Raw genomic sequence first — 24,858 nt, 5'->3', positions numbered from 1 at the left:
TTGATCATTTAGTTAATAGAATTTAACTAAATTATTGCATATATTTGTATGTGCAAATAAATGATCTAATAAATCACGATAGAAGCAAAATTTAATATGGGAGCATTAAAACCAGACCATTCTTGTAAGCATTGCTGATGTGACAACTGTGTTGGGGTTTGCACAGGTATTCACATGCTCCTCTTGTGTTCACTTCCTGTGTAGTACAAGGCGAGTAAAGAAGGCACAGTGGTGGGTGTGGCTGTGTCTAAAGTAGCCATGTTGACCCACTGCCAAGCACTGACCCAGGCCTGCAACTACTGCGAAGGTGAGTAAGGACCTGCGGTGCCATCATTAGCCCTCATCTGAAGGTTTCTTCATCAGCACAATCGTCATGAGTCTGAAGTCTCTTCTGTCTTTCTTCACTTTAAGGGGAAACTCTAGTGAATGTCCTGGACTTTAAGAAGGATATGGGCCTATGGCATGGTGTTCTCACGGTGAGCGTGTGTAGACAAACCGTATGTATAGCTGCATTAGATTGCCTGCGAGACATGGCAGCTCTATCAAGAAATTCACTTTTTATCTTTTAATCGTGAGTTCTGGGTGAGTTCTTTCTTAGACTCTCGGAAAACAGATGTTTGCAGAAGTCCATTAGATTTTTTGTTCGTACCACTCAGACAGTGTCTGATTTTATTTCAGTTATTCCAGTTGTTGAAATGATTCAACATTGTACATTTAGCATTTAGAATGGTTCAATTAACTAAACTATAATTGCCTGGTGAAGCACTATGCTTCTAGCCATTAAGCCAATAAACTGACTTTTTTTTAATTTCTGTTTTTTGAGAATGTTTTAGTAGATTGTCATAATGTGGGGTTTTGTCATGATGGGAAAAATAAGTATTACACTATATTAGCTGCATAATTTTGTTTTGTTGTTTCCAGGCTGTGATGAACAGGATACACACTATTAGTGTTCCCTATGCAGTAATGAAGGCTTGTCCACTCTCCTGGGTACAGAGGGTCCACATCCACAAAGGTAAAATACACTTATTTCCCAGCTTGAACAGTGGCAGGTAAACATGTATACATGTATAACATGTCATGTCACATTTACTCTTGTGCAGCTCGTTTAGCTTTGGTGAAGTGCCGTGATCTCCACTGGGCCATGATGGCTCATCGGGACCAGAGAGACACCAGCCTGGCCTCATTACGTATGCTCATTGTTGCTGATGGTGCTAATCCCTGTGAGTACATCATATGACCTCACAGTTTTGTAAAGCAAGACCTTTTCAAACTGCATAGATCTGGTGTAACACCTTGAATCCCCTGCCTCTTGCTCTCCAGGGTCGGTGTCTTCCTGCGATGCCTTCCTGAACGTGTTTCAGTCCCACGGGCTGAAGCCTGAGGTCATCTGTCCCTGTGCCACCTCCCCCGAGGCCATGACAGTAGCTATACGCAGGTATGTCATTGACCCATATTTTCTTTTTCATTGAATCGTTAACCTTTATATAGAATGAAAAAAAATGAAACACAAAAGAGCAATTGAAACCCCTCCCTTCTACCTCCCACTTTCTAGTTTTATGAAAGAACATTAGCTGATAATGTATAAAACATGACAACGAAGTAACACGACACAGTCAAGTTTGATTTTCATTTTTACTGGCCCAGTAGGACAGATGAAGACTGAAGGCTGTTTTATTGCTAACTGTAAGAACAGATGGGATACAAATGTGGATGTTTGATCGAGCTCTCTCTCCTGTGTAGACCAGGGGTACCCGGTGCACCCCTTCCCGCCCGTGCCATTCTTTCACTGGGCGGCCTTAGCCACGGCGTCATCAGGGTCAACACAGAGGACAAGAACTCCGCTCTGACTGTGCAAGATGTGGGGCATGTCATGCCTGGAGGTGAGGAGAGAAGGAAAGATACATGAGTCAAAAAGGAAGTCATCGAATACAAACGACAGATAGGTGCATGTGGGGAAATCTTACATCAAAGACGTAAGAGTCAGCTGCCAAAAAATCTTCCATGAGCTACAGTTTATCAGAAATGTGAGCCCAATAAGAAACGTGTTGTTCCTTACACAGGACAGAGTGTAACCAAATTTGATGTCGGAGCTTTCTGCAAGCATCTAAACATTAATACAAGAAGATGAGATAACTTTGGAAGAAAAAAACATGGTAACTGTTCCCTGTGATGAAATATCTCAAACATTCATTTCATACTCACATGGACGTAAACCAGTTTCTACACAGCAGGAAAAATGATGGTATGCTTTGTAAATAATTCAAAATCAACCTAAACTGTACACGGTTTCTGTGATTATGGTGATGATATTTTTTTTATTGCTATGCTGGTTTATTACTGTGTCACACCACAAATATGTATAAACCAGATCAAAAATGTAGAGCACACATTTTTAAACTGATAGATTACTGATAAAACATAAGTGTATAGTAAGTAAGTCTGTACCCCAGAATATTTCACACTACTGTCAAATCACTCTGTTAAATGTTAGAGACAGACAGAAGACTCCTTCCACTTCTCCCAGATCACAGAACGGGCACATGTTGCTGAATGTTTTTCAATCGTGCACCTTAAAATCTCTGGACTCTAGAAAATCGCTACAGTGATTTAAATTTAATTGTTGTGAAGCGGATGATGATGTGCATTGAAAACCGGGCTGAACAGTAGAAAGCCATTGGTAAACTCCCTTCCCTTTCACATGAGAAGTCTGTGTTTTCTAAATGTTGTCTTTGTGTGTCTCCAGCTCTGATGTGCATTGTTAGGCCTGATGGGCCTCCTCAGCTGTGTAAAACAGATGAGATAGGAGAGATAATAATCAACTCTCGTGCTGGAGGCAACATGTACTACGGCCTGCCTGGACTCACAAAAAACACCTTCGAGGTATGAGAGCAGCATAACAACACTAACCTGCCTGCACCGATACGTCTCATAAAACAAAAAAAACTTGGTTAACTTCTTCTTGTGTTATATTGCCCTCCTTTCTGTCTTTTGTGTGTCGTTGTGTTCAGGTAATACCTGTTAACGCTAATGGAGTTCCCATTGGAGAGATTCCATTTGTGCGCTCGGGACTCCTGGGGTTTGTTGGCCCAGTAAGTAGGATTGTTTCATTAGAGTACATCATCTGTGGTAACTCGAACCTTCCTGGAAACCATCCTTCTCTCTGTGTCCTTGAATGGATCTGTATACTTACAGTGGAATGACCCTGCTGTGTGTGTGTGTGTCCCTCTGTACAGGGCAGTCTGATCTTTGTGGTGGGGAAGATCGAAGGTCTGCTGATGGTGAGCGGGCGGAGACACAACGCTGACGACCTGGTGGCCACCGCTCTGGCCGTGGAGCCGGTCAAGACTGTGTACCGTGGCAGGTGAGAAGAAAATCTTCTTTATACAAAGTATGTGTAGAGAGATGATGAGCTCCCCTGTGGGTCAAGTGTGAATCTTAATTTGCCACTACTGACACCTGGTGGTACAAAGAGAGCACAGCAGGCTCAAACAAGGCAGCACTGGATGTGTTGCTGATGTATAAACAGCAGAGCTACATTTCTTTCTCAGTGGAGAATTTCATGCTGCATTTAATCTGCTTTTGTGTAGATGTCTGACTTCCACACCTTCTGAATAACCTTCATTGTATTTATGTGTGTTTCTGTGTTTGTGTGTGTGTGTCAGGATCGCTGTGTTTTCAGTCACAGTGTTCTATGATGAGAGGGTAGTGATTGTGGCAGAGCAGAGGCCAGATGCCAGCGAGGAGGACAGCTTCCAGTGGATGAGTCGAGTGCTTCAGGTAAATCACCCCATCATCTTCTTACAAATGCTTACAAAGAAGCGTAAAATGATTCTTTTGTGTAAAAAATATATTAATACTCAACCAATTAAAGCGGTAATTCGTCTCCTCTGAATGTTGCTACACTACAATGTTGAACTGATGATCTCTTTTCGGTGTGTCTATGACATAGAGACAAACTCACTGTTTTGTCAGCCAAGGACTTAAGTTGTTGTCTTCTTCATGTTTGGTGTCCTGTGTAGGCTATTGACAGCATCCACCAGGTGGGCCTCTACTGTCTGGCTCTGGTCCCGGCCAACACCTTACCTAAAACACCCCTGGGTGGCATCCACATCTCTGACACCAAGCAGTACTTCTTAGACGGCAACCTGCACCCCTGCAACATCCTCATGTGTCCCCATACATGTGTCACCAACCTGCCCAAGCCCCGGCAGAAGCAGCCGGGTACGTCTGTGATAAGACATGGTTGTTTAATGTGTGTTATTAAGCACAGTTCTGATGGGATATGAAGTTTGAACTTTTTAAACTTATCATGTTGAGGATTAGAATTCCTCTTGAGCTAATGGCTGAATTACTGACTGTATCCCAAAAGATGAGAGGAACTGCTGACTCCTGCATGCGAGAGTCAGTCAGGGTATAAAGTGTTTTGTAAAGTAATAGCATGGTTACTAGTGTTACATAACACACACATTACAGTTTCTAAATGTGGGAATTGTTCTGCCCTTTCCCTTTTCTCTGTCTCTCTCACACTCTTTTTCTCTTGTAGTTGGCGTAGGTCCTGCGTCCGTCATGGTGGGCAACCTGGTGGCAGGGAAGAGGATTGCCCAGGCCGCAGGCAGGGACCTCGGCATGATCGAAGACCAGGATCTCGTCCGGAAGGTATATGACCATCAACACTGTAATTTCAGACAACCACTAACTCTGAGTCTGATAACTTTTTAACCACGTTCCCATTTTCAAAAGAATCACATGCATGTCCTTCAGAAGCAGCAGGAAAGTGTGTTATGATGGTAAATAGTGAGGTTTGAAAACTTTCCACTGCCAGTGTAACAACGGCCCACGCTCAGCCAGGGATCAGTTCTTTAGATGTAAAAAAAAAAAAAAAAAATTTTGGACTCTTCTTTCTTTCTGCTCTCGTTTCCCTCTGGATGTAGCTCTGTATGTGGCCCACTGTGATGGTAAGAATTACGGCCCCCTCTGGCATCCTCTCCACACCCTTGTTTATGCTCATCATGCTCTAATCTATAGTGTATTGTGGTTTTATTTTGTGTACTTGTGGTAAAATGTGGCACAAGCAAAATTTTGCATGTTTTTTTATTTCATTTTTTAATTTGTGTTACAAGATATGCAGCCTCTTTAGCTACCCCTTGTTTTACTGCAGACGTACCTTTCACATCCTAAATTATTGTTCATTATTTTAAAAGCTGGATTGGCTCAGCGTATGTGATATAAATTGTTTGCACGTTGGCTAGAGACAATTTATGCCAGACAGCCGTCTAACTGAGGTATGCAGTCTCTGAGCACCACTTTATTTTGTTTTATTTAGGTGTATTGAATTAAATTCTTCCATCAGCATGAGCCCTTCATCAATATGAGCCCTTCATGGCTGTGTTTGAAATAATATATACAGTTTATTTAAGCACACCCTCAGATGTACAGTATACACATCTAATGACATTTTTCTTCTTACTGCAGCATCAGTATTTGACAGAGGCTCTACACTGGAGGGCACAGACAGACCCAGACCATGTCCTCTTTGTTCTTCTTAATGCTAAGGTACCATACTGATCTCTCCACACACTGAGAAATACAGTAGATCATCAATGCTGATATTTTACTTACTTTAACTTCAATGCACAAGAATATGTAAAGATGCTGCTACACAAATTACACCTCAATTTCTGACCCTGTGTCTCTCGCTCTCATAATTTCTTCCTGTCCCCCAGGGTGTAACAGTGAGCACCGCATCCTGCGTCCAACTTCATAAGCGGGCAGAGAAGATCGCTGCGGCGCTCACCGAGAAAGGCAGCATCAACACTGGAGAGAACGTAGTACTGCTCTATCCTCCTGGTAGGTTCTGCCTCTGGCTTCCTCTCTAAGTATCACTCACACGGAGATTAATTATTGTGAATCATGGATTGATTTTCTCTCCTTTTTTTCACTCCACCCTTGTGCTCCACCTTCCTCTCAGGCATTGATTTGATAGCCGCTTTCTATGGCTGTCTCTACGCTGGATGTGTTCCCGTAAACGTCAGACCTCCACACCCTCAGAACCTGGCGGCCACATTGCCTACTGTCCGCATGATTATTGATGTAAGTGTATGTGTGCACTTCTGCACATACACATATGTCATGGATTTGTTGCCTCCTCAGTCCCAAAAAAAAAGCTCATGTTTACCAAGAATCAAAGTAATGACTTAAATGGAAAATTAAGCCATACACTTTTCCTGGAATTTTTTCTTTCTATAAAATCTTCAAAAACATATTAATTCAGCTGAGCGTTGTAATTTGATATTTCAAACTCTATATGTCATAGGAAGATAAATCATGTTGTGTGAAGCATTTTTTATGTGCTTAGGGCTGTTTTTGTCTCTCATTGAATTTTTGACAATTTTTGGCAGCTTCTCCTTTACAAATGAATCATGCTTATGCTTTGTTACCAGGTCAGTAAAGCTGCGTGTATCCTTACCACTCAAAACCTCATGAGGACTCTGCGCTCCAAAGAGGCTGCTGCCTCTGTGAACATTAAAACGTGGCCAACAATCATCGACACAGGTAAGACACCAAAATGTACATCAGCACAGCAGACACTTTGACTTACCATAGAAGGAAAAGGAAACTAATAAGATTACCAATGGCTCCGTTCTATTTAAGTGTCCCGGTAAGACATGACAATGACCCAGAATACAAAGTACTGGGACCCTGAAACTGAAGCAGCTAAATGGAATTCATCCATCATTGTTTACACATTTTCCTACTGTGACATGTCAAGTGAAAAAGGCCAAATCTCATACACTGACAAAACTTCACCGTATGTGAAAGCAGTATTAAGATATTGGATGTCTCTTATCATGGTTTGTCCAAAGTGTTGCAAGTGAAAAACAATGTCTCTGGCTCCACCATCAGTCCAAAGTGTGGAAAGGTTCATGATAGCAAGAAAAGAAAAAGTAATGGTGGAAATAATTCTAATAGTGTGTCTCTATCATTGACCCTATTTATGTCGAGTATTTTTAATCAAAAGTGACTGTATTCTTTACAATATCTGACTTGCTCATTAATACAAATTTGACAGAAGCTAATCAGTAGTGAGTAGCAGTAGTCACAGTGAAGGCAAGGTTAGTAGTGCATGAATTACTCAGTTCTGTCAGGGCCGCTGTCATCAGTCATTGCAGACCATTTGCTGTGACAGTTTGCAGCATTAAACCAACAGGAAGTGGTGCATTTATCTCTGCAATGCATTTTCCGGTGTTGTTATTAAATTTGCTCAGTGGGTAGATTTGTGATGTGCCTGGTGTACTTTGGGTTAGTTGCTGCCCACAGCTGTAATATGTTTCTGTTTTTTATTCCTTTTAGCATGTATTGACTTGTGTGTTTTTTCTTATGTGAAACTCTCCTTGAGAAAAGTTGAATTTGAATCAGTTTCACAACCAGTAAATGAACAGTATTAGATACACCTGGAAATGATAACATTTTGCTGTGTCATCGTTGATCAAAATAATTCCATGTTTACTTTGTACTCTGTAAAACACCCACTGTTCCTGTTCGCAGATGACCTTCCCCGCCGTCGGCCTCCACAGATCTATAAGCCGCCCACGGCAGAGATGATAGCCTATCTGGACTTCAGCGTGTCCACCACAGGCATGCTCACTGGGGTTAAGGTGAAACACATGAGATTCACTGTCAAATATATTTATGTTCCCTCTTGATCACAGTCCTGTAACAACCTGATATTCTAGAGCTGCTGAGTTCAGTCTTATAACCTTTTAGAATATGAATCTTGCTGCAGGAAAAAGACATTGAAGCACATTGCTGCTTGCAAAAACCATTGCCAATATGCTGTTTAGGCAATGCCTTGCAGGCAGCAATGTGTTTGCATTTATGGGCATATTTTGTTGTTTGGTGGTGTACTTTTCTTATACTTTTGTATAATTTGCTAAACCTAGATGATGTGCCATCTCACATATTTGCACACATTTGCAGATAAAAAAAAAAAAAAAAAAAATCAACAGCATAAAACAAGCAACAACAACAATAAATGAGTCAATAAGTTCCAGTCAATCAGCTATTATTGCCTATTGACCTTTGCCAGACCAAAGTGAGTGAAGTGACAAACAAACATTATGAACAGAATCAGGCAATGTCATCATTATAAAGCACTGATGTTCAAAACATACAGTGGTGAATCCATCATAGAAAAGGACATTAACCTGAATAGATTATAATGCAGTGCAGCCAGACAGGGACTTTTTCGGCACCTGAAAATGATTCAGTCTGATGTAAAGTCTAAGAAGAACCAGTAAACTAAATTACAAAAAAAAAAAAAACCCAAAAAACATAAGATTGCTCTCAGGAAATATCAAACCTCACATGTTGATGTTAGACAGTTTCAGAGTCAGGTGAAGCTCTTTGATGTTCTAACGTGTCTTCTTGTCTGTAACAGATCTCTCATGCAGCAGTTAGTGCACTTTGTCGCTCCATAAAGCTACAGTGTGAACTGTACTCCTCTCGCCAAATAGCCATCTGCCTGGATCCTTACTGTGGTCTGGGCTTTGTCTTGTGGTGCCTCGCAAGGTAAACATTTTACCCACAAAGCCCACATGTTATGTTTTTCCTCTGATGTGTTTCTCCCCTAATCACCGCTGCATTTCTTGTCTGACAGTGTTTACTCAGGTCACCAATCCATCCTGATTCCTCCCTTTGAGTTGGAGAGCTGCTCGTCTCTGTGGCTGAGCACACTCAGTCAGTACCGCATCAGAGACACCTTCTGCTCCTACTCTGTCATGGAGCTCTGCACTAAAGGGCTGGGCACTCAGACTGAGTTACTCAAGGTAAGGAGAGAGGCATCAACTATGATAAATAAAGAGTCATGGTCATTTCAACGACGATCATTGTGTCTGTGTCTGTGTGCGCGCGTCTTTCTCAGGCTCGTGGTGTGAACCTCTCATGCGTGCGGAGCTGTGTGGTGATAGCGGAGGAACGCCCCCGCCTGGCCCTCACACACTCCTTCTCCAAGCTGTTTAAGGATGTGGGGCTGTCGTCCAGAGCTGTCAGTACTGCTTTTGGCTCCAGGGTGAACTTGGCCGTCTGCCTGCAGGTACAGCATAACCTCACATTACATAGACACACACTGTAAACTAAACCTTGAGTCTGACATGTATGTGTCTGTCCGCTGTGTGTCACAGGGCACTACTGGTCCTGACCCATGTACAGTGTATGTGGACATGAAGTCCCTCCGCCATGACAGGTGAGGTCATGTGGATTATTTCAGTCTGGGATTACCATTAGCCTTTGACAAGGCTTAAGTGTCCTGAATTGACACTTAAATTCAGAGACTTGTTTTTGGAAGTCAGGCCCTCACTGTATATATGAACTTTAGGTCTAATGTCCCTGTTGTGTCTGAAGTCGGCAAAATGTAACGGGGGGATTGTGCGTATAAAAAAAAAAAATACTATTCATGTTTAAATGTTTTCCGAAACAGCATTTAAAATGGCTTGAAACGGTCTCATAATCTGCAGACAACCTGTGTCTATATCACAGTAATTCAAAAGGCTTCACATTATGAAGCAGTAAATGTTAAATGAAAAAGTACCCCCACATAAATCTGATAAACCCAGCAACCTTGAACAGCACAAGTGGTTACAGAAGATGTTTGGAACCTTGTTAGGAAAAAGAACAATTTGAAAGATCATTGAATAATTTTAGTTTGAATAACTGCATATGTCTACTTATGTGTGTATGTGTTGTTGGCCATTTCAGAGTGAGGCTGGTGGAGAGAGGAGCACCTCAAAGTCTTCCTCTAATGGAGTCTGGCAAGGTGAGATGTTCCATAAGCATTCCAGCGGAGCAGATTCAGTTTGTGAAGGGTTAATTTAAAGGCGTGTTGACAGTGTACTCCACGGTGCCTTTACATTTCGTTTTATTTGCAGATACTGCCAGGTGTGCGGGTGATAATCGTGAATCCAGAGACCAGAGGCCCACTGGGTGATTCTCATCTTGGAGAGGTGAGAGGAAGTTCTGAACAGACACTCTCCTTTTGTAACGACATCGCGGCAAAACCAAAAATGTTCTTCCCATCAAACCTAGCAGTGACCCAGCGTATCCTTCTCTGTCTTAGGTCTGGGTGAACAGCCCTCACAATGCCAGTGGCTACTACACCATCTATGGAGAGGAGAGTCTTCAGGCCGACCACTTCAATACCAAACTCAGCTTCGGAGACCCGCAGACCTTATGGGCCAGAACCGGATACTTGGGTTTTGTGAAGAGGACTGAACTGTTGGATGCCAGTGGCGGTATATAGACCCTTACAGAGCTAAAACCTTGATTCAAAACAAAATAGATTGAATCAGCACAGTCAAGTCGTGATGAATTTATTATCAGATAGATTATAGATGATAAATGCAACCCTATGCGAAACCTTTTATTGAATGAAACCTATCAAATTGGAGTAAGCACATTCCTGGCTGTTTACATTTTCCTCCACTTTGTCTACAAACTTTTCTGGATTGACTATGTTGCCTGTATCTCTGTGTTCAGATCGGCATGATGCTCTCTTTGTGGTGGGCTCACTGGATGAGACCTTGGAGCTACGAGGGTTGCGTTACCACCCAATCGACATTGAAACCTCAGTGTCCCGGGCTCACCGCAGTATTGCTGAGAGGTGAGAATGCTCCTGATGTACATTATCTACCTGACATATGCACATTTTATTAATATATTCTCATGTACTCATGTGCATACTTTAATATGATTCTGATACAGCCAGTTAGCTTAGCGCATAAACTGGAAACAGGGGAAACAGCTAACAAAACACTAAAGCTCACTAATTAACATGTTATATCTTGTTTGTTTCCCCCATACAACCAACAGCTTGTCATTTTTATACTTTTGTTTTAATATGGATTAAAGTGAGTGTTAGAGGTACTACGTTTCATCAAAGCCTGTTTTCAATCTTTGTGCTGTGCTAAGCTAAGCTAACCATCTACTACTGGTGCTAGCTTCATGTTTAGTGTATTTAAGTCATCTCTTGGCAGGAGACTGATTAAGCACAATTCCCCAAATGTTGAAATACTCCTTTAACATGGCTTTTGGGTTTGAACACCACCCTCAGTCACCCTGTTCTCGTTTCTCACAGTGCTGTGTTTACATGGACCAACCTGCTGGTGGTGGTGTCGGAGCTGTGTGGTTCAGAGCAGGATGCACTGGACCTGGTGCCTCTGATAACCAACGTGGTCCTGGAGGAGCACCACCTCATCGTGGGTGTGGTGGTTATTGTGGACCCTGGTGTTATACCCATCAACTCCAGGGGAGAGAAGCAACGTATGCACCTACGCGACTCTTTCCTCGCTGACCAGCTGGATCCCATCTATGTTGCTTACAACATGTGAGGGGCTTGTTTAGCCATCATCCACAGTCTGGATGCTTCTGCACCATCATCTTAACATTTGACTACTGACTTGGCAGATGATGAGAAGGAAAAGCATGAACTACATATACTGCTACCCAGCCCCTGTGTGACACCAGCATATCTTGGCCACTGCATGTCTGTGATTGGATCTGCCATGTTTGGAGTTGTTCACTGTGTTTTATAGATAGAATATTGCAAATGGGATTGAAGCAACATGTGTTGCTTATGGCAAAGAAAAAAAAAGTCCCTGTTGCACTTTTTTGGGGAAAGGGGCAAGCGACACATACAACAGGACCACTTTTAATATAAATACTATATTAATGTCTTTGTGAAAATCCATCTTCTTATTCTATACTTACCACAAACCTCTTAAAATGCTTTCCCTTATGTGTCTACACAGATTCCAAGAGCTACTTAACTTAAATCAACAACTTGAAATATTTTCACATGCAGCTTTCAAACTAATGCACACAAATGCATGTGCTGAGACCTTGTCATTTCTCACTAACATGGATGAATAAGAGGGCACATGAAAGCAAACCTTGAAACTAGTAGCTAGTCTCAGTCAGTGTACATTATTTAAAATGCTTATTTTGTCCCATGATAATGAAGCCAAATAGATTTTTCTGCCCTCATATATATTTCCTGCCTTATAAAACTTCAGCCATACATTCCTATCTTAATTTTTAATGAATCCGTTATTAATGGCTGTTTATTCTCGTTTGGTTTTGACTAGTAATGGAAATCCCGACAGATATCCAAAGGGTTTAAAGTAAAAGAGGAAAGGGGCCATATTCTGTACTGTATCTATAAAGGCCTCCTTGTATTTTAGATACTGTATGTTTCTGTATAGATATTTTTAATTGTATAAATGTATAAATGCTTGACTCATCTCTCTCAGTTGATGGTTTCTGGATAGTTAAGATGGGAGATTACAATAGTAGCAGAAAGACAATTGTAAATAAGACTGGACAGTACTTTTGAGGTGGAATATTAGTTGGAGGGTAAAAATGAATAACTTTAAAGCATTGTTAGTCAGAATAGATGTAACATTGCACTTTCTCTAAAATTGTCTATTTTATTATAACAATGAGGCATTATGACGAATGGTACAGGAGCATATATTATTCTTAGGAATCTTGCTTGAGGGTATTTGAGAGTTTACCAGGAGGGCTATCACTGTTAATACCAGGGAAAAAAAACATGGTGTGATGAGAAAGCTAAAACCAATATCATGACTGTTTTCAGGCTACCAGGTTATTTTAACGTAACAAAAAGAAAATAGGCCCCCATCTGTTCATCTAATATCCATTGCCATTGTACTTTGTGTTGCTAAAGATTCACACCCCTCTCAGTTTTGTACTGCATAGTAGAGCAAGTGTTTGAGAGTTCGGCCCTTTTCCTTTTCCTCTCTACACTCTACGTTCATTAGGACTGTGTTTTGTGTTTGTGCAACTCTGTAAAGAATTACTTTGAATTCCAACAGGATTGTTGTTGGTACTGTAAGTCTGTAGTCAATAGAGGCAAGTCATCATGTATCTGGATTATTTTGTGTTCAGTCACTGGATTTATAAGCACTTGTGAATGCAGTTGCGAAGCTGAGCCACATCTGAAACATCTTTGATTGGCACGTAAAGTAAGTGTATGAAAAAGAAAAGGGTAAAAAAAATATTTGCATTAAGATGTTTTTGCGAAATGTATTTGGTTTCCTGCAACCTTGTGCTTTCCTTGTGCTCCTTGCCATAATTTATAGGTTCTTTGTACAGGATAATACTGTATTTCAGTGATGAACCCTTAATGTCAACATGTAAATAGTTTTTGTTATTTTTGGACTTTTGCAATTGTCCCATTATAACATTCAATCATGCCAAACACATTATTAAGAAGATGTTTAATTATTTCAAGGTAAACAGGAGTATGATCCATTGAATTACTGCACTTTGCACTGGTGGTACTCACAGTAGGTTTCTACTGTGTGGACTCAAGATTTGATTTAACTATCCCCATTTCATCTTAGATTAAATGTGCTAATAATTTTAGAAATATAATGCTTTATATTTGTTTTTGCTCAGTTTTAAGTCTAACTTGAAAAAAGACTAATAGCACTTCATCCTAGCTTTAACATTGCATCCTATGTTAGCAGCAGAGTGTTTGCATGACTCAGCCAAGCACACAAAGAAATCAGCTTGAGGCACATCTCATCTGGAGGCACAGGTGGGGGAGATATGTATGTATGAAACTGTACATTCAGGGAACAAAACTCATAACACAGGGATGGACCAGGTGGTCCCTTGGTGCAATCTGTGAATACTACCCATAAAATGTAGACGTTTGTCAAAACAAATTTCCTTGTAATCACTGCGGATCTTGCAAACCTAATGAGCAAAAAGAGGGGTTACGGGCAACCAGTGTCCATCTACCATCTACCTGCTTCGCTAGGAAGTCAACAAGGGCTTCCTTTGGTTTCCACTCTTTTTCTCCGTCAGAGTTCTTACACACTATGCAATCCCAAAGACAGTGCAATTTAATTTCATAGCTTGCACAGTCTGGTGAATTATACATGCTTATACATTTTGTAATAACAAAGAACAGAGGACTGATGAAATCTAACCAGTAGTGTACTTAAGACTGTATTCATCTCTGTTGAGTTGTTCTATCAATATTTTGTGTATGCACTCTTGATATGTTGTATATTAATTATTTGGTAAATTCTAAATTGCTCCATTAGGGCGTGATCCACTGATGAATCTTTAATGCTAGAGAGGTGTTTTAACTCGTGTAGTTAAGAAATCAAGGTGGTACACCCCTTCCCACTTTTCTCACTTATTTTCTATTTTGGTTTGTTGTACTTTGTTTTATACTTTATGTAAAAGTAATACATAATAAACAAAAACATTTAATCATTTAAGGTGTCTCCATATTCATGAGTTTAGTATTAGTGTAACATGGATTGAAACAGACCATAATGTCTTATATAGCCTCTTTGGATTATTATTCTTGTGATGTTCACTGCGTTTTGAAGTGACAAGAGGAAGATCAGCCTCAGGTCTTCAAATGTTATTCTTTCAGCTTTCACTGTCACAATATTGTAATAATATAAACAATGCATTGTGTCCGCAGCTTAGACATGCTGTAGCTGGTGGATGCAGAGCTAATTTTCATCATATTTTATGGGATAGACATATGATTTGATCGTCAGAGTAACAATCACTGTCAAGTAAATGTAGTGGAGTAAAAAGTACAATATTTCCCAATGAATTGTGTCAGAATGAAAATACAAAGCGGCATAAAATGAAAACTCAAGTAAATTAGTTTTGGTTATAGAAAAGTAACAAATTCAACTTTTGCCACTCTATGTGTATCCACCAGTTGCTCAAACTCTTTTCACCAATCACAAAGCCTGGAGAAACTATTACATAATGCGGCTTTGCTAACAGCACCGCCCATTTCCTTTGGGAAAAAAGTGGTCAGCTATTTTTTTTAGCTGACATCTTTGTATTTTTAGCTGTTAGCAGTTGCTGCTAAGTAACTTTTCAGGGTGTTTCTTGTGTCAAAGTATACACCCGAATTGCACGAAGTCCACGCTGTGAACAAGAGCAGTTACGCGGCTTTTGAAAAGGTAAATTTTGGCTGGCCCAGCGGTACTTTTGTGCTCGTATGGCTGTATGCTGCGCTGTGGCGGTAATGGCGGCTGTTGCTTCGTCAACTCCTCGCCGTTTTACGAAAAGGGAAGGTGTAGTTAGCTTAATGGCTCCCCGTATCGCTGACGTCTATTGACGCGGTAACTTGCGTGCCAGTGACAGAGTTACACATATTTGCTCATTGAGACAAAAGCTCATCCATCCTGTGCACCAGAGTAGCGAAACTTACTCTGCTTGTAGCTCGAAAGCGGTTGTATTTAACGATTTAAACTGGTTAACATCCGTTTAACTGAATGTTAGCTACCGTTAACTAGCAGCGGTAACGTTGGTGAGCGCGAAACATTCTAGTAGTAATGACTCACGCGATAACTTTACATTTCAGCTGTAAACGATTTACAGGGTTTGAGTCGGCCACTTGGTCAAATTTAGCATTTAACGCCAAATAATGAGTGAAAACAGTTAATAGTAGACTGCCGGGCCTAGCTATGTTCCGTAACTCCATGTTATCGTTAGTTGCATTTGGCTAACACGATTGAACCAAAAAGGAAGTCGAGTTTTGATTAGCTAAAATGCACACGTTTAACTTTAGAAGAAACCACTGGTTATCTCAAATAAGCAACCGTGATTTGATATTGCCGCGGTCTGTTCCACACTGGTCGTGAAGAGTTATTTTCACAAAAATTGCAGAATAAGCGCACAGGCCACAGCGGAGTAAGTTACAGCGTAATACAGGCAGCCCCGCCGCAGACATTTGTTGTATCAGATTAGAGCCATTGTAAAACAGTAATATTGATTTATTTGTTCCCAGTTACTATGGAAGAAGTACAGCAGGGCAGCAATGGCACTGACTCACAGACTGCCACCATTCCCACTACCATCACATCCTCTCAGTTCTCACAGATAGCCCAACAGGTAACGAATAGATCCCTTTCAAAATACCATTAACAAGTATCTCAAACACTGCCAAACAGTGCCTCAGTAGCAGTTGCTGTGCTAATAGCACTATTCCACCTTGTTCATGAATGTCATGTTGAAAGCACAAGGTCTAAAGATGTCTTATTAAAACAGGTTATTTTCCGGTTGATATGTAGCAAGTTTGCTTTAACTCTTGCGGTAATATGACTTAAAATTTAAGATGGATCCAAAAAGACAACTAAGAGGCATCCACATAGTTCCTATTTTGTCAGGCTTTATCTGCAAAGTTAGATAACAATAATCTGAATTGAAACTTTATCTTAATTGTATTGCATATAGCAGTATAAACTATTTGTAAAATGACAATTGAAGTATTTATCGTACTTAAGTTTTAAATTAACTGTCAATTTTGTAATATGGAGGGATTACAGGAAATAGTGTTTAGTGTGAATAGCTTGTTGCAGTCTTTACTTGATCCTTGTAGGTGTACTAGAAGCTGTTTGAATTTCTATCTTGACAGCAAAAAAAAGTTTGTACTTGAAGGACTTTAAGTTCCTGTTTGAGTTTATGGCATCTGACTGGCTGTCAGCATTTATAGACTCTAAGCATACACACCATAGAACTGTAAACACATGATTGTTGAATAATGTAAATGAGTACATACTTAATCATATTGTGACAATACCCATTATGTGTTCACTTAGATAAAATTATATCATTAGTAGGTTTCTTAAACTAGACTCATAATGATCAGTTCACCCAAATAGAAAAAGTCTATATATCCCTTCTGACATCTAGTCATACAGATAGTTTTGGCTTTATGTGATGCTCATCTTGAAATTTTCAGCCATAAACCCACTTCAAAGGTGGAGAATTGGGTAATGTTTGTGGGGCTCAAAATATAAAAAAAAGATTTTAGAAAAATTCAGCAATAACTCGTCTTTGCAAAACTAACATTCAGTTATTCAGGACTTTCATAGGGAATATTTCAGCAGTTGAACCAGTGGAAACTGAGGTCTGTAGATTATCCAAAGTAACCAGGGCATTGTCTCTTGAAAGACATGTTAATGCTGAGTCTTTGAATGGTATTTTTTCAATTCTCTGAGGAAAAAAGCAAAATTCTATTCATTTCGATTGTATTGGGGTGGTGGCAAAAGCATCATTTGTAGATATCTCAATCCTCGACACATGAAACCAAAATCACCTCCTTGGCTGGACGCCATAAGGGGTAAATTTAGGAAATATGTTTTGTACAGTACGGGGGAAATTACCCTTTTAAGCAATGTTTTCAAATCCAAATGATGTTTCAGTGTGCTTCTGAACTCACTTTTCTGTACACATTGAATGCAATTACCATGACAAGTATACTGTGTTTTCTGGATTTGTCATGGTGTTTGGTTTGTTGTAGATGTCACTGGGTGGTTCGTCTGTGGCTGTGGTACAACTGCCAGGGGGTCAGTTTCAGGTTCAAGGAGTTATCCAGTCTGCACAGTCGTCAGTCATTCAGTCCCCTCAGGTGCAGACTGCACAGGTAAGACCAACCGATAGCTTCTGTTTAATTCATCTGCTTACATGAATTTCCCCAAGGGGATAAATAAAGTATCTATCTATCTATCTATTTTAATTTCTTTATATAAGCAGCCACCATTTTATACAATTACTTATATTCACTTGTTAATCCATCTCCTTATTTCAAGATCCAGGATTCAGATAGTGAAGATTCACAGGACTCATCAGACAGTGGAGCAACAACCCAAAAGACCAGAGAAATACTTGCAAGGCGGCCGTCATACAGGTAAAAATACAAAAACAAACAGTAAAGATAGAAATTTTCACAGAAACAGTTGTGTTTGATGAATAGTAATTCAAGGAGTGTTCCTCTTCTCACCTTGTAGAAAAATCCTAAATGAGCTTTCATCTGAGGAAGTGACACACATTGAGGGAAAGGATAACAGCCCAGCATCCACAGGAGTGACAGGTGTTACAGTACCCACCACCCAAATCTACCAGACCAGCAGCGGCCAGTACAGTATGAACCTCTCCCTTCTACTTACTTACATTAAAAAAGAGATGCTTTTGTGTTAGTATGTTCACTAGATACAGCTGTCTACCAGAGACCATTTGTCGCTTTAGCTATTAACCACTTTGAGTATTAGCCATCTAATGGCCCAAAGCTCCGAGCCTGTGTGGTTTTTTAACTTATCAGGAAAGAGTTCTTTGCAGTACCCAGAATGATAGCCTAGCCTGCTGCTTTTCTCAGTTGTGTTGTCATCTGTGTGGTTTTTCCAGTTACCATAGCCGCTAATGGCACAATCCAGCTGGCGACTCCAGGGTCCGAAGGCATTCAGGGTCTACAGGCTGTCACCATGGCCAACTCTGGTGGAGCCCAGCAAAGCACCACCATCCTGCAGTACGCCCAGACACCTGATGGCCAGCAGATACTGGTGCCTAGCAACCAGGTTGTTGTACAAGGTGAGCAGAAAATAGCATAGTCTGACAAACTTTATCTAAATTTCTTCTAGTTTGTTTGGGGATGTCAGTTTGGATGGTGGGCAGATTTCAAAAATGTGTTTGTCTTTGAGATAGTCAATGGCACAGTATCTTGCAACAAACCAGCATGCCATGGCCGATGAAATTTGTGCAAGTGGATACTATATCAGTTAGAAAACCTACTATTGTGTACTGTGTAGCTTTGTGCTAATTCTACCGTTTACTTTGATCAAGACGATGAACAGGACATTTACATAGGTTTAAAATCTGTTGTCTCAGTATTTACTAATAGAAAAATGGTGTGGTTAATCTTTTAAGTAAGATCTCTGAAGTAATGCATGCTGCGTTGCAGAACTCTTATGACTCCTGTTGTTGTGCCTTTACTCTTGGGTTTCTCTCAGGTGCAGGAGGTGAGGTACAAACATACCAGATCCGAGCAGCGCCCACATCCAGCTCCCTGCCTCAGACTGTCGTTATGACCTCTCCTGTGGGACTATCTCAGAGCAAGACTGATGATCCAACACTTAAGAGAGAAATCAGGCTTGCAAAAAACAGGTAAGTGCACAGTTTCTTGATGTTTTGGAAAACATAAAATAATCATAAATTATCAGATATATGCAGTAATGGAGAGTACCGTGTTGATTGTAATTAATGCTCATCTCAACATTGTAGTGTTGAATGATCTATGTATTACCTGATTCAAATATTTGTTGTTGGAATGTTATAAATCCAAGTATACAACGCTGCTCCACCCTGGGTGTTGCCTTTGATTTTTCATTGACACATCATTAATCATCCTTTTTGAATGGCCACTTGCTGACCTCTCTGTAGTGTTGAACAGTGCACAGGAGGACTATTACACCAGAAACAAACTAGATGAAGTAAAAAAAAAAAAAAATTTGTGCATAATTGTGAAATAGCATATATTTATTACTTATTAATTTCTAAATGCACTCATTGCATGATCCCTCAGTTGAACTAAATTCACATTTTTCTTCCCTCTGTCAGAGAGGCAGCCCGTGAATGTCGACGGAAAAAAAAGGAATATGTGAAATGCTTGGAAAACCGTGTAGCTGTTCTTGAGAACCAAAACAAGACCCTGATTGAAGAACTCAAAACATTAAAGGACCTTTATTGTGTTAAAACGGGATAACTTGTTTGAATACAAGACGAGGATTGAGACGTAATGTGGCAGCGGCACAGCTCAGCCGTTTGGACATGTTGGGGTTTCTGGGAACACTTCATTTCAGGCTGAGATCCTCAAGGTTTTGTTTTTTACTCTGTTTGATATAAAAGTGACTTATGATCGCAGTGAGATTTACTCAACAAATAAAAAAGAAATTGGCTGTTTTTCCACCTGATGTTTTTTTAAAAATTTGCTAATGCTATAACATTTATAGTTGTGTACATTTTTAATTCTGGGAGGTTTGAAATTGTGAGCTTTATCTTTGAGTCTCAGTTTCTAAATGTATCCTTCCTTTTCTCTTGTGTTTTTAAAAATGTTGCTGTTGGAATTTTTTTTTTTTTCTAACAGCATCTGCAGAATTTTGACTGTATAATTACTACACAGACAATATTCCTTTTTATTTTGTGAACCAGCAATTCCCCTCATTTCTCCATTACAATTGTCATTCCTTATTTTTGTGCAATGGAATATAAAGGGTAACAGAAAAGATGACATTGAGGGTGGTTTGTTTGGTTGTTTCTTGGCAGTTACTTAGACAATCAGGGAAAAAGCACAGTGTCCAGGTAATATTTATTATGTACATCTTGGGAGGGGTGGGGAAGAAGAACAAACCGTGTATGAAATGTTGCTGATTCTGTAAGAAAATAAATATATTTTCACTCAAAATATGTACTGTGGCTTATGTACTTTTGTTCACTGTAACTGAAAACAGATCTGAAACACCTACAGGGGTGTGCTCATGCAGTGTTTTCTTTAACTTTTGTCCACTATATGTTTTTCTTTCATTGATTGAATGCAATTAATAATGTGAAACCTGCAGACTTAATTTTGACTCGGTACTTTGACATAAATGTTAGTTGTGGACCAACGAACATGACACATGAGGTTTGTGATGGCAAACTAAATAAGAATATAAGGCATTAGCAGGAAGTAAAATATTCCCAGAGGGACTAATGACTGGGTTTAGAGTGAAAATACTATATACCCACTAAATGATGTACACAGGGAAAAATAACATCTGTCCATTCTTCCCTGCCGTCATTTAATGGAATATCCCATGATATGTGGTCTTATCATTAAAGTAACCTCTGGAGCCTCAATTTGTTTTAGGTGAAGTTCAGAGAAACCAGCAGCCTCTAGATCTTTCCACGTTGCTCTGGTAACATTGCATCCATCCCCAAGATAGTACCACAGAGGTTCAAGTACATGCTGAAAGAAGTATGTCCAGGAGGACGGATCAGAGACAACATGTTCCAAAAAGTAGAAGGCTCCACCCTGTAAGAGAGAGCCAGCAAAACCAGGTTATTGCATTTCCAATCAAATCTGGTTATGTTACTTTGTTAATATACACCGTCTGAACTTGACTTCCTAGCTGTTATTGGTTAAGGCATAAAGAATGGCAGAGGAGAGGGATTCCTGCCATGGGTGTGTTTACATTCTGAAGTAAATGTCAAATTTCATTCAAATCATTCAAATTTCTGACAATAATCAAAAGTGACTGGAAAAAAATATCTTAAATAGTAGAAAGCAGAGAAAACCAAGACCAAATCTTCAATGTGACAATTGAAGTGGGACTGATCTAGTGCCTTGTTTCAGCATGGAGGACAGCTCATCCACAGCCTTTTCAGAAAGCCCAAGAAAGTGTTTTTAGGCTTCAAGTCATCAGTAACAACAACAACCCAGTCAAATACTCACAGAAACACTTCATTTTTGCTGTGATGGGTTCAGTGTGTGACAACTTTTCACAGGATAGCCAAACCTAGTTTTAGCTCCTTTTTTACTTTAGTTTATAGTGTGCTCACAATATTCATATTTTCAAATAGACATACTCAAACAAACTTCCAGTGATACGCAGTTGGTATTATTCTGTAGTAGTGCTTGGTTTTTGGGTCTCTACGTAAAAAAGATAATAAAAATAATAATTCAGTAACTTCAATTGTAGTCTGTGCTGTACTTAATGGATACTTTTTGCAACCCAGTACATATATGTACACACTTCACATTGTGGAAGATTACTTTATAACAGAAACAAATGTATAAAATAGCAGTAAAATGTTAAAGGCCCCAGGGCTCATTGACATTCATGTGAACTCACAGATAAAAATATTTCCAACCGCACGTGAAGGCAGCATATGGAGACTCACTGATTTGAGGACGCGCCGGATCTCCTGCAGCACCTGCTGCACATCGCTGACAGAACAGAGAACCAAGGTGCAGACAACGACGTCCACGGACTCGTCCTGTACTTCCTTCATGTCCTCTCCAGACAAAACCACAAACTTGTCATATGTCAGATGCTTATTTGCTTCCATGCTCATTCGCAGGTACTTCTCGAAGTGCGGGTTGGGGTCAGTGCACACCACCGTGCAGCCGTATGGGTAGAACTGGAAGTTCGCCCCGCTGCCACAGCCGATCTCCAGCAAGCGAAGCGTCCCGTCGCTGTGTGCAAATTTGCCCACGTTTCGGAAAAGATTTCTCTTCGTCTTGTGCATTTTATCGTTGTACGAAAATGTAATGTTGTAAGCAAGCAGGGGGAACAAACGTTTGTACATACCGTACAGGCCTGTCACCTCCATTAGCTGTAAGGGCAAAGTCAATGCAAAGCAAAGTATTCTGCAGAATTTCATAAGACACGTCTTCATTTTCCTCTAAGGGGATGTTAAACAGAGCTTAGCTAAGAGCATTTTCACACAGGTGACTTTGGAAGATCAACAGATTACTCTGTAATACCTGAGCGACAATGTCTCACCACACGGTGGCAAAGTAGACAAATCTGCATGTGTGGGATATGTAACAAGCCCCAATTCCCCCTTCTTCTTTTTTTTTTTTTATCTCAATTTTGTTTAATATGGAATAATACAATAGAACAATATAAAGATTATACCAGAGGATTCAACTCTTTAATCACTAACATTTTGACAGAATAACCTTAATCACAACAAAATGTACATAGGTGTCAGATCATCAAAGGCAGTCTACAAATACTGTCAATACAGCAGTAGCACACAGATAAACTCTGACAGACAGCACTTCTCTACGGCAGTATTAGATTGATTTATTAGCAAGCTACTTGGGAGTGAGGAATGGAGGACAGAGATAAAAAAAAACAAAGACATTTTTTAACCTAATCAGTATACAAAATCAATATTTTGTGCTGTCTATGTAAGGTGCTTATTCAACGTGTTAACATCATTTGACTTACCGAAACATAAACACTGAAAGTTTCTTTCAGTAGAAAAATAAAATTAGTATCAAAGTGACTATTATCTCTACCACTGGTGATCAATCACATGACAATGGAGAGGAGAGGCATTAAGTGATTGGCATATTCACACACTAGTTGTGAGGGAGGCTTACTACAAAGCTAACTTGACTCAATTTATTTTACAGCATAGCCTACAATGTGCGGTTTGATTAAGAACAGGAATGGAGCTTGAATGTGTCTCAGTTTGAGTTCAGAGAATCCAGCTGCCTCCAGATGTTTCCACGTGTCACGGGTGACCTCACATCCATCACCGAAGTAGTACCATGCAGGCTGAAGAACGTGCTGGAAGAAGTATGCCCAAGTTGAGGCGTCTGCAACGACATGCTCTAAGAAGAAGAAGGCTCCACCCTGCAAAACACAAATTGTAACGTATATACCATGCAAATTAAAAAAATATATAAATTCCACCTGATGCAGATTGATCATTTACATACACATTTTACAGTGAATATGTTTCGTAGTTTTCTGACTACCCTGTGGCCACCTGTTAGATAACTAAGGATCCTTTCATCACATACCAAAAAATCTACAACTCAGTTGAATATATTGATCTTTGAGAGAATTCTGATATTGATGTATCAGCTAGTATTCTTTTTTAAAATTTAACATGTTTCCAACATTTTTTGGAGTATTCCAAGTATTCCTGGAAAGAAACTTGAAGTCACTTTAAGTATTTCCTTAAATTAGTTTTTAAAACAAGAAATGTAGTGAGTGGGACATTTTACAATTGCAGAATAAACTTGTCTGTGCTCTCTGGGGAACAAACTATGTGATAATGACACTTTCTCTACCTCAAACATGTCTTTGACATTTCTGTACTGCAATGTCTTGTTTCTTATGGGCCAACATATATTCCTATACTGATATATCTGCAATGAGCTAATATTGGCTGATATATGTAAACTAATATTGACCTAGGTAATTCATCAGTTGGACTTTTCACTTGGGTTCTGTGAACTTTAACTCCAAATCCCCCTTTTTATTCCTATTTTGTTTCCAGTCTTCATTCAGTTTTGGATACATATAAAACTCCTGTAGCTATTTGAATATAAACAGTAGAGTAAAGAGTGACTTTTAAACATTGTAAAATGTAATGCTTATAGCAAAGGAAACTGTTTTTTTTGTTAATCGAGTTAGTCATTAACTTCCAATGGTGAGCGATGAATCCACAGTTGCACTATTCATATTCAGTCAAGCTATTATTAGAACAGTATAGCCTCAACAATATAATACATATATTAATGATGCAGGATATGGTTGCAAATCAGCGTGTTTGATGGGTGTAAACTAAATGTGAACCACTGGCCATTTCAGTAGCAAGACAACTTACTGGCCGCAGGATACGGTGCGCCTCTCGCAGAGTTTGCGGTATGCTGTTGACAGAGCACAACACCAGGGTGCAGACAACAACGTCTACCGATCCGTCCTCAACTGACCCCATATTTTCCCCCGATGCCACCACAAATCTTTCAAATGTGAGGTGATCATTTTCGCCCATGCTTTTGTCCAGATATTTCTGGAAATGAGGATTCGGATCAGTGCAGATCACCTTGCAACCGGGCGGATAAAACTCAAAATTTGTGCCGGTGCCGCAGCCGATTTCCAAAAGTGTGAGCTGTCCGCCAGGCTTGATGAACTCTGGCAGACTGCGAAACAGCTCCTTCTTCTTGTCGTGCATTTTCTTGTTGTACGTTATAGAAATCCGGTACAGACAAATTGGGAAGACACGTTTGTATATTTCATACAGGCCGACGGCGTGTATCACATGAAGGGGCAGGCATAGCACGTTGACAACTAAAGTGAAAAATCTCATTAGAAGAGACATATTTGCTGACCCTGACCTTCCTGGCGACCAGCAGCGAGCGCAGACTGTGGTTAAACCAAAGCGAGCTGTTAGTCACAGTAAGAGATGAGCGAGCACGGCAAGTCCGGTGCAAATTTTCAAAATAAAAGCCGA

General features: G+C 40.1%; 4 protein-coding genes across 7 annotated transcripts in view; 2 read left to right on the top strand and 2 right to left on the bottom strand.

Annotated features, from left to right (window-relative positions):
- Nucleotides 1–14,312, top strand: part of dip2bb (disco-interacting protein 2 homolog Bb) — a 38,026-nt gene extending 23,714 nt beyond the window's left edge. The window contains exons 13-39 of one of the 2 annotated variants that reach the window (XM_056395323.1): nt 205–307; nt 412–476; nt 922–1,015; nt 1,104–1,223; nt 1,324–1,438; nt 1,744–1,883; nt 2,747–2,883; nt 3,012–3,092; nt 3,237–3,364; nt 3,666–3,780; nt 4,023–4,224; nt 4,547–4,659; nt 4,935–4,958; nt 5,476–5,556; nt 5,727–5,850; nt 5,972–6,093; nt 6,444–6,555; nt 7,549–7,658; nt 8,441–8,571; nt 8,660–8,828; nt 8,924–9,094; nt 9,183–9,244; nt 9,757–9,814; nt 9,927–10,001; nt 10,115–10,289; nt 10,534–10,657; nt 11,132–14,312. In XM_056395323.1, coding sequence (XP_056251298.1) covers nt 205–307; nt 412–476; nt 922–1,015; nt 1,104–1,223; nt 1,324–1,438; nt 1,744–1,883; nt 2,747–2,883; nt 3,012–3,092; nt 3,237–3,364; nt 3,666–3,780; nt 4,023–4,224; nt 4,547–4,659; nt 4,935–4,958; nt 5,476–5,556; nt 5,727–5,850; nt 5,972–6,093; nt 6,444–6,555; nt 7,549–7,658; nt 8,441–8,571; nt 8,660–8,828; nt 8,924–9,094; nt 9,183–9,244; nt 9,757–9,814; nt 9,927–10,001; nt 10,115–10,289; nt 10,534–10,657; nt 11,132–11,384 — 3,204 coding nt within the window. In that variant the 3' untranslated portion in view covers nt 11,385–14,312. The remainder of the gene's footprint in view (nt 1–204; nt 308–411; nt 477–921; nt 1,016–1,103; nt 1,224–1,323; nt 1,439–1,743; nt 1,884–2,746; nt 2,884–3,011; nt 3,093–3,236; nt 3,365–3,665; nt 3,781–4,022; nt 4,225–4,546; nt 4,660–4,934; nt 4,959–5,475; nt 5,557–5,726; nt 5,851–5,971; nt 6,094–6,443; nt 6,556–7,548; nt 7,659–8,440; nt 8,572–8,659; nt 8,829–8,923; nt 9,095–9,182; nt 9,245–9,756; nt 9,815–9,926; nt 10,002–10,114; nt 10,290–10,533; nt 10,658–11,131) is intronic. The other variant, XM_056395333.1, reaches the window with a different exon arrangement.
- A 553-nt stretch (nt 14,313–14,865) lies between these two features.
- On the top strand, nt 14,866–20,012 carry atf1 (activating transcription factor 1). Of its 3 annotated transcripts, none has more exons than XM_056404606.1 (8): nt 14,866–15,023; nt 15,854–15,957; nt 17,369–17,491; nt 17,658–17,755; nt 17,856–17,989; nt 18,250–18,432; nt 18,852–19,005; nt 19,459–20,012. In XM_056404606.1, the coding sequence occupies exons 2-8, from the start codon at nt 15,859–15,861 to the stop codon at nt 19,601–19,603; spliced, it is 936 nt and encodes a 311-aa protein (XP_056260581.1). In that variant the 5' UTR covers nt 14,866–15,023; nt 15,854–15,858; the 3' UTR covers nt 19,604–20,012. The 3 variants fall into 3 exon arrangements, with proteins under 3 accessions (XP_056260581.1, XP_056260598.1, XP_056260590.1); XM_056404615.1 differs by lacking the exon at nt 14,866–15,023 and adding an exon at nt 15,142–15,756; XM_056404623.1 differs by lacking the exon at nt 15,854–15,957.
- A 421-nt stretch (nt 20,013–20,433) lies between these two features.
- On the bottom strand, nt 20,434–22,359 carry LOC130187223 (N6-adenosine-methyltransferase TMT1A-like). Its single transcript, XM_056404648.1, has 2 exons — nt 21,781–22,359; nt 20,434–20,911 (listed from the first exon to the last, which is right to left on the bottom strand). The coding sequence occupies exons 1-2, from the start codon at nt 22,276–22,278 to the stop codon at nt 20,675–20,677; spliced, it is 735 nt and encodes a 244-aa protein (XP_056260623.1). The 5' UTR covers nt 22,279–22,359; the 3' UTR covers nt 20,434–20,674.
- A 149-nt stretch (nt 22,360–22,508) lies between these two features.
- Nucleotides 22,509–24,809, bottom strand: LOC130187216 (N6-adenosine-methyltransferase TMT1A-like). The gene is made up of 2 exons (XM_056404637.1): nt 24,232–24,809; nt 22,509–23,249 (listed from the first exon to the last, which is right to left on the bottom strand). Exons 1-2 carry the CDS (start codon nt 24,724–24,726, stop codon nt 23,016–23,018), a joined length of 729 nt encoding a protein of 242 aa, XP_056260612.1. The 5' UTR covers nt 24,727–24,809; the 3' UTR covers nt 22,509–23,015.
- Between the last annotated feature and the right edge of the window lie 49 nt (nt 24,810–24,858).

Source organism: Seriola aureovittata, chromosome 2 (genome assembly GCF_021018895.1).
Source record: "Seriola aureovittata isolate HTS-2021-v1 ecotype China chromosome 2, ASM2101889v1, whole genome shotgun sequence".
Lineage (NCBI taxonomy): Eukaryota > Metazoa > Chordata > Actinopteri > Carangiformes > Carangidae > Seriola > Seriola aureovittata.
This window is presented reverse-complemented; position numbering and strand designations above follow the sequence as displayed.

Bases quoted from the DNA above. Each gene is read 5' to 3' on its own strand.
- atf1 (XM_056404606.1), top strand. From the start codon at position 15,859: ATGGAAGAAGTACAGCAGGGCAGCAATGGCACTGACTCACAGACTGCC. The intron at 17,990-18,249 runs GTATGAACCTCT...TGGTTTTTCCAG, and splicing joins GACCAGCAGCGGCCAGTACA to TTACCATAGCCGCTAATGGC. The intron at 19,006-19,458 runs GTAAGTGCACAG...TCCCTCTGTCAG, and splicing joins ATCAGGCTTGCAAAAAACAG to AGAGGCAGCCCGTGAATGTC.
- LOC130187223 (XM_056404648.1), bottom strand. From the start codon at position 22,278: ATGAAGACGTGTCTTATGAAATTCTGCAGAATACTTTGCTTTGCATTG. The intron at 20,912-21,780 runs GTGAGTCTCCAT...TCTCTCTTACAG, and splicing joins TCCGGCGCGTCCTCAAATCA to GGTGGAGCCTTCTACTTTTT.
- LOC130187216 (XM_056404637.1), bottom strand. From the start codon at position 24,726: ATGTCTCTTCTAATGAGATTTTTCACTTTAGTTGTCAACGTGCTATGC. The intron at 23,250-24,231 runs GTAAGTTGTCTT...TGTGTTTTGCAG, and splicing joins CGCACCGTATCCTGCGGCCA to GGTGGAGCCTTCTTCTTCTT.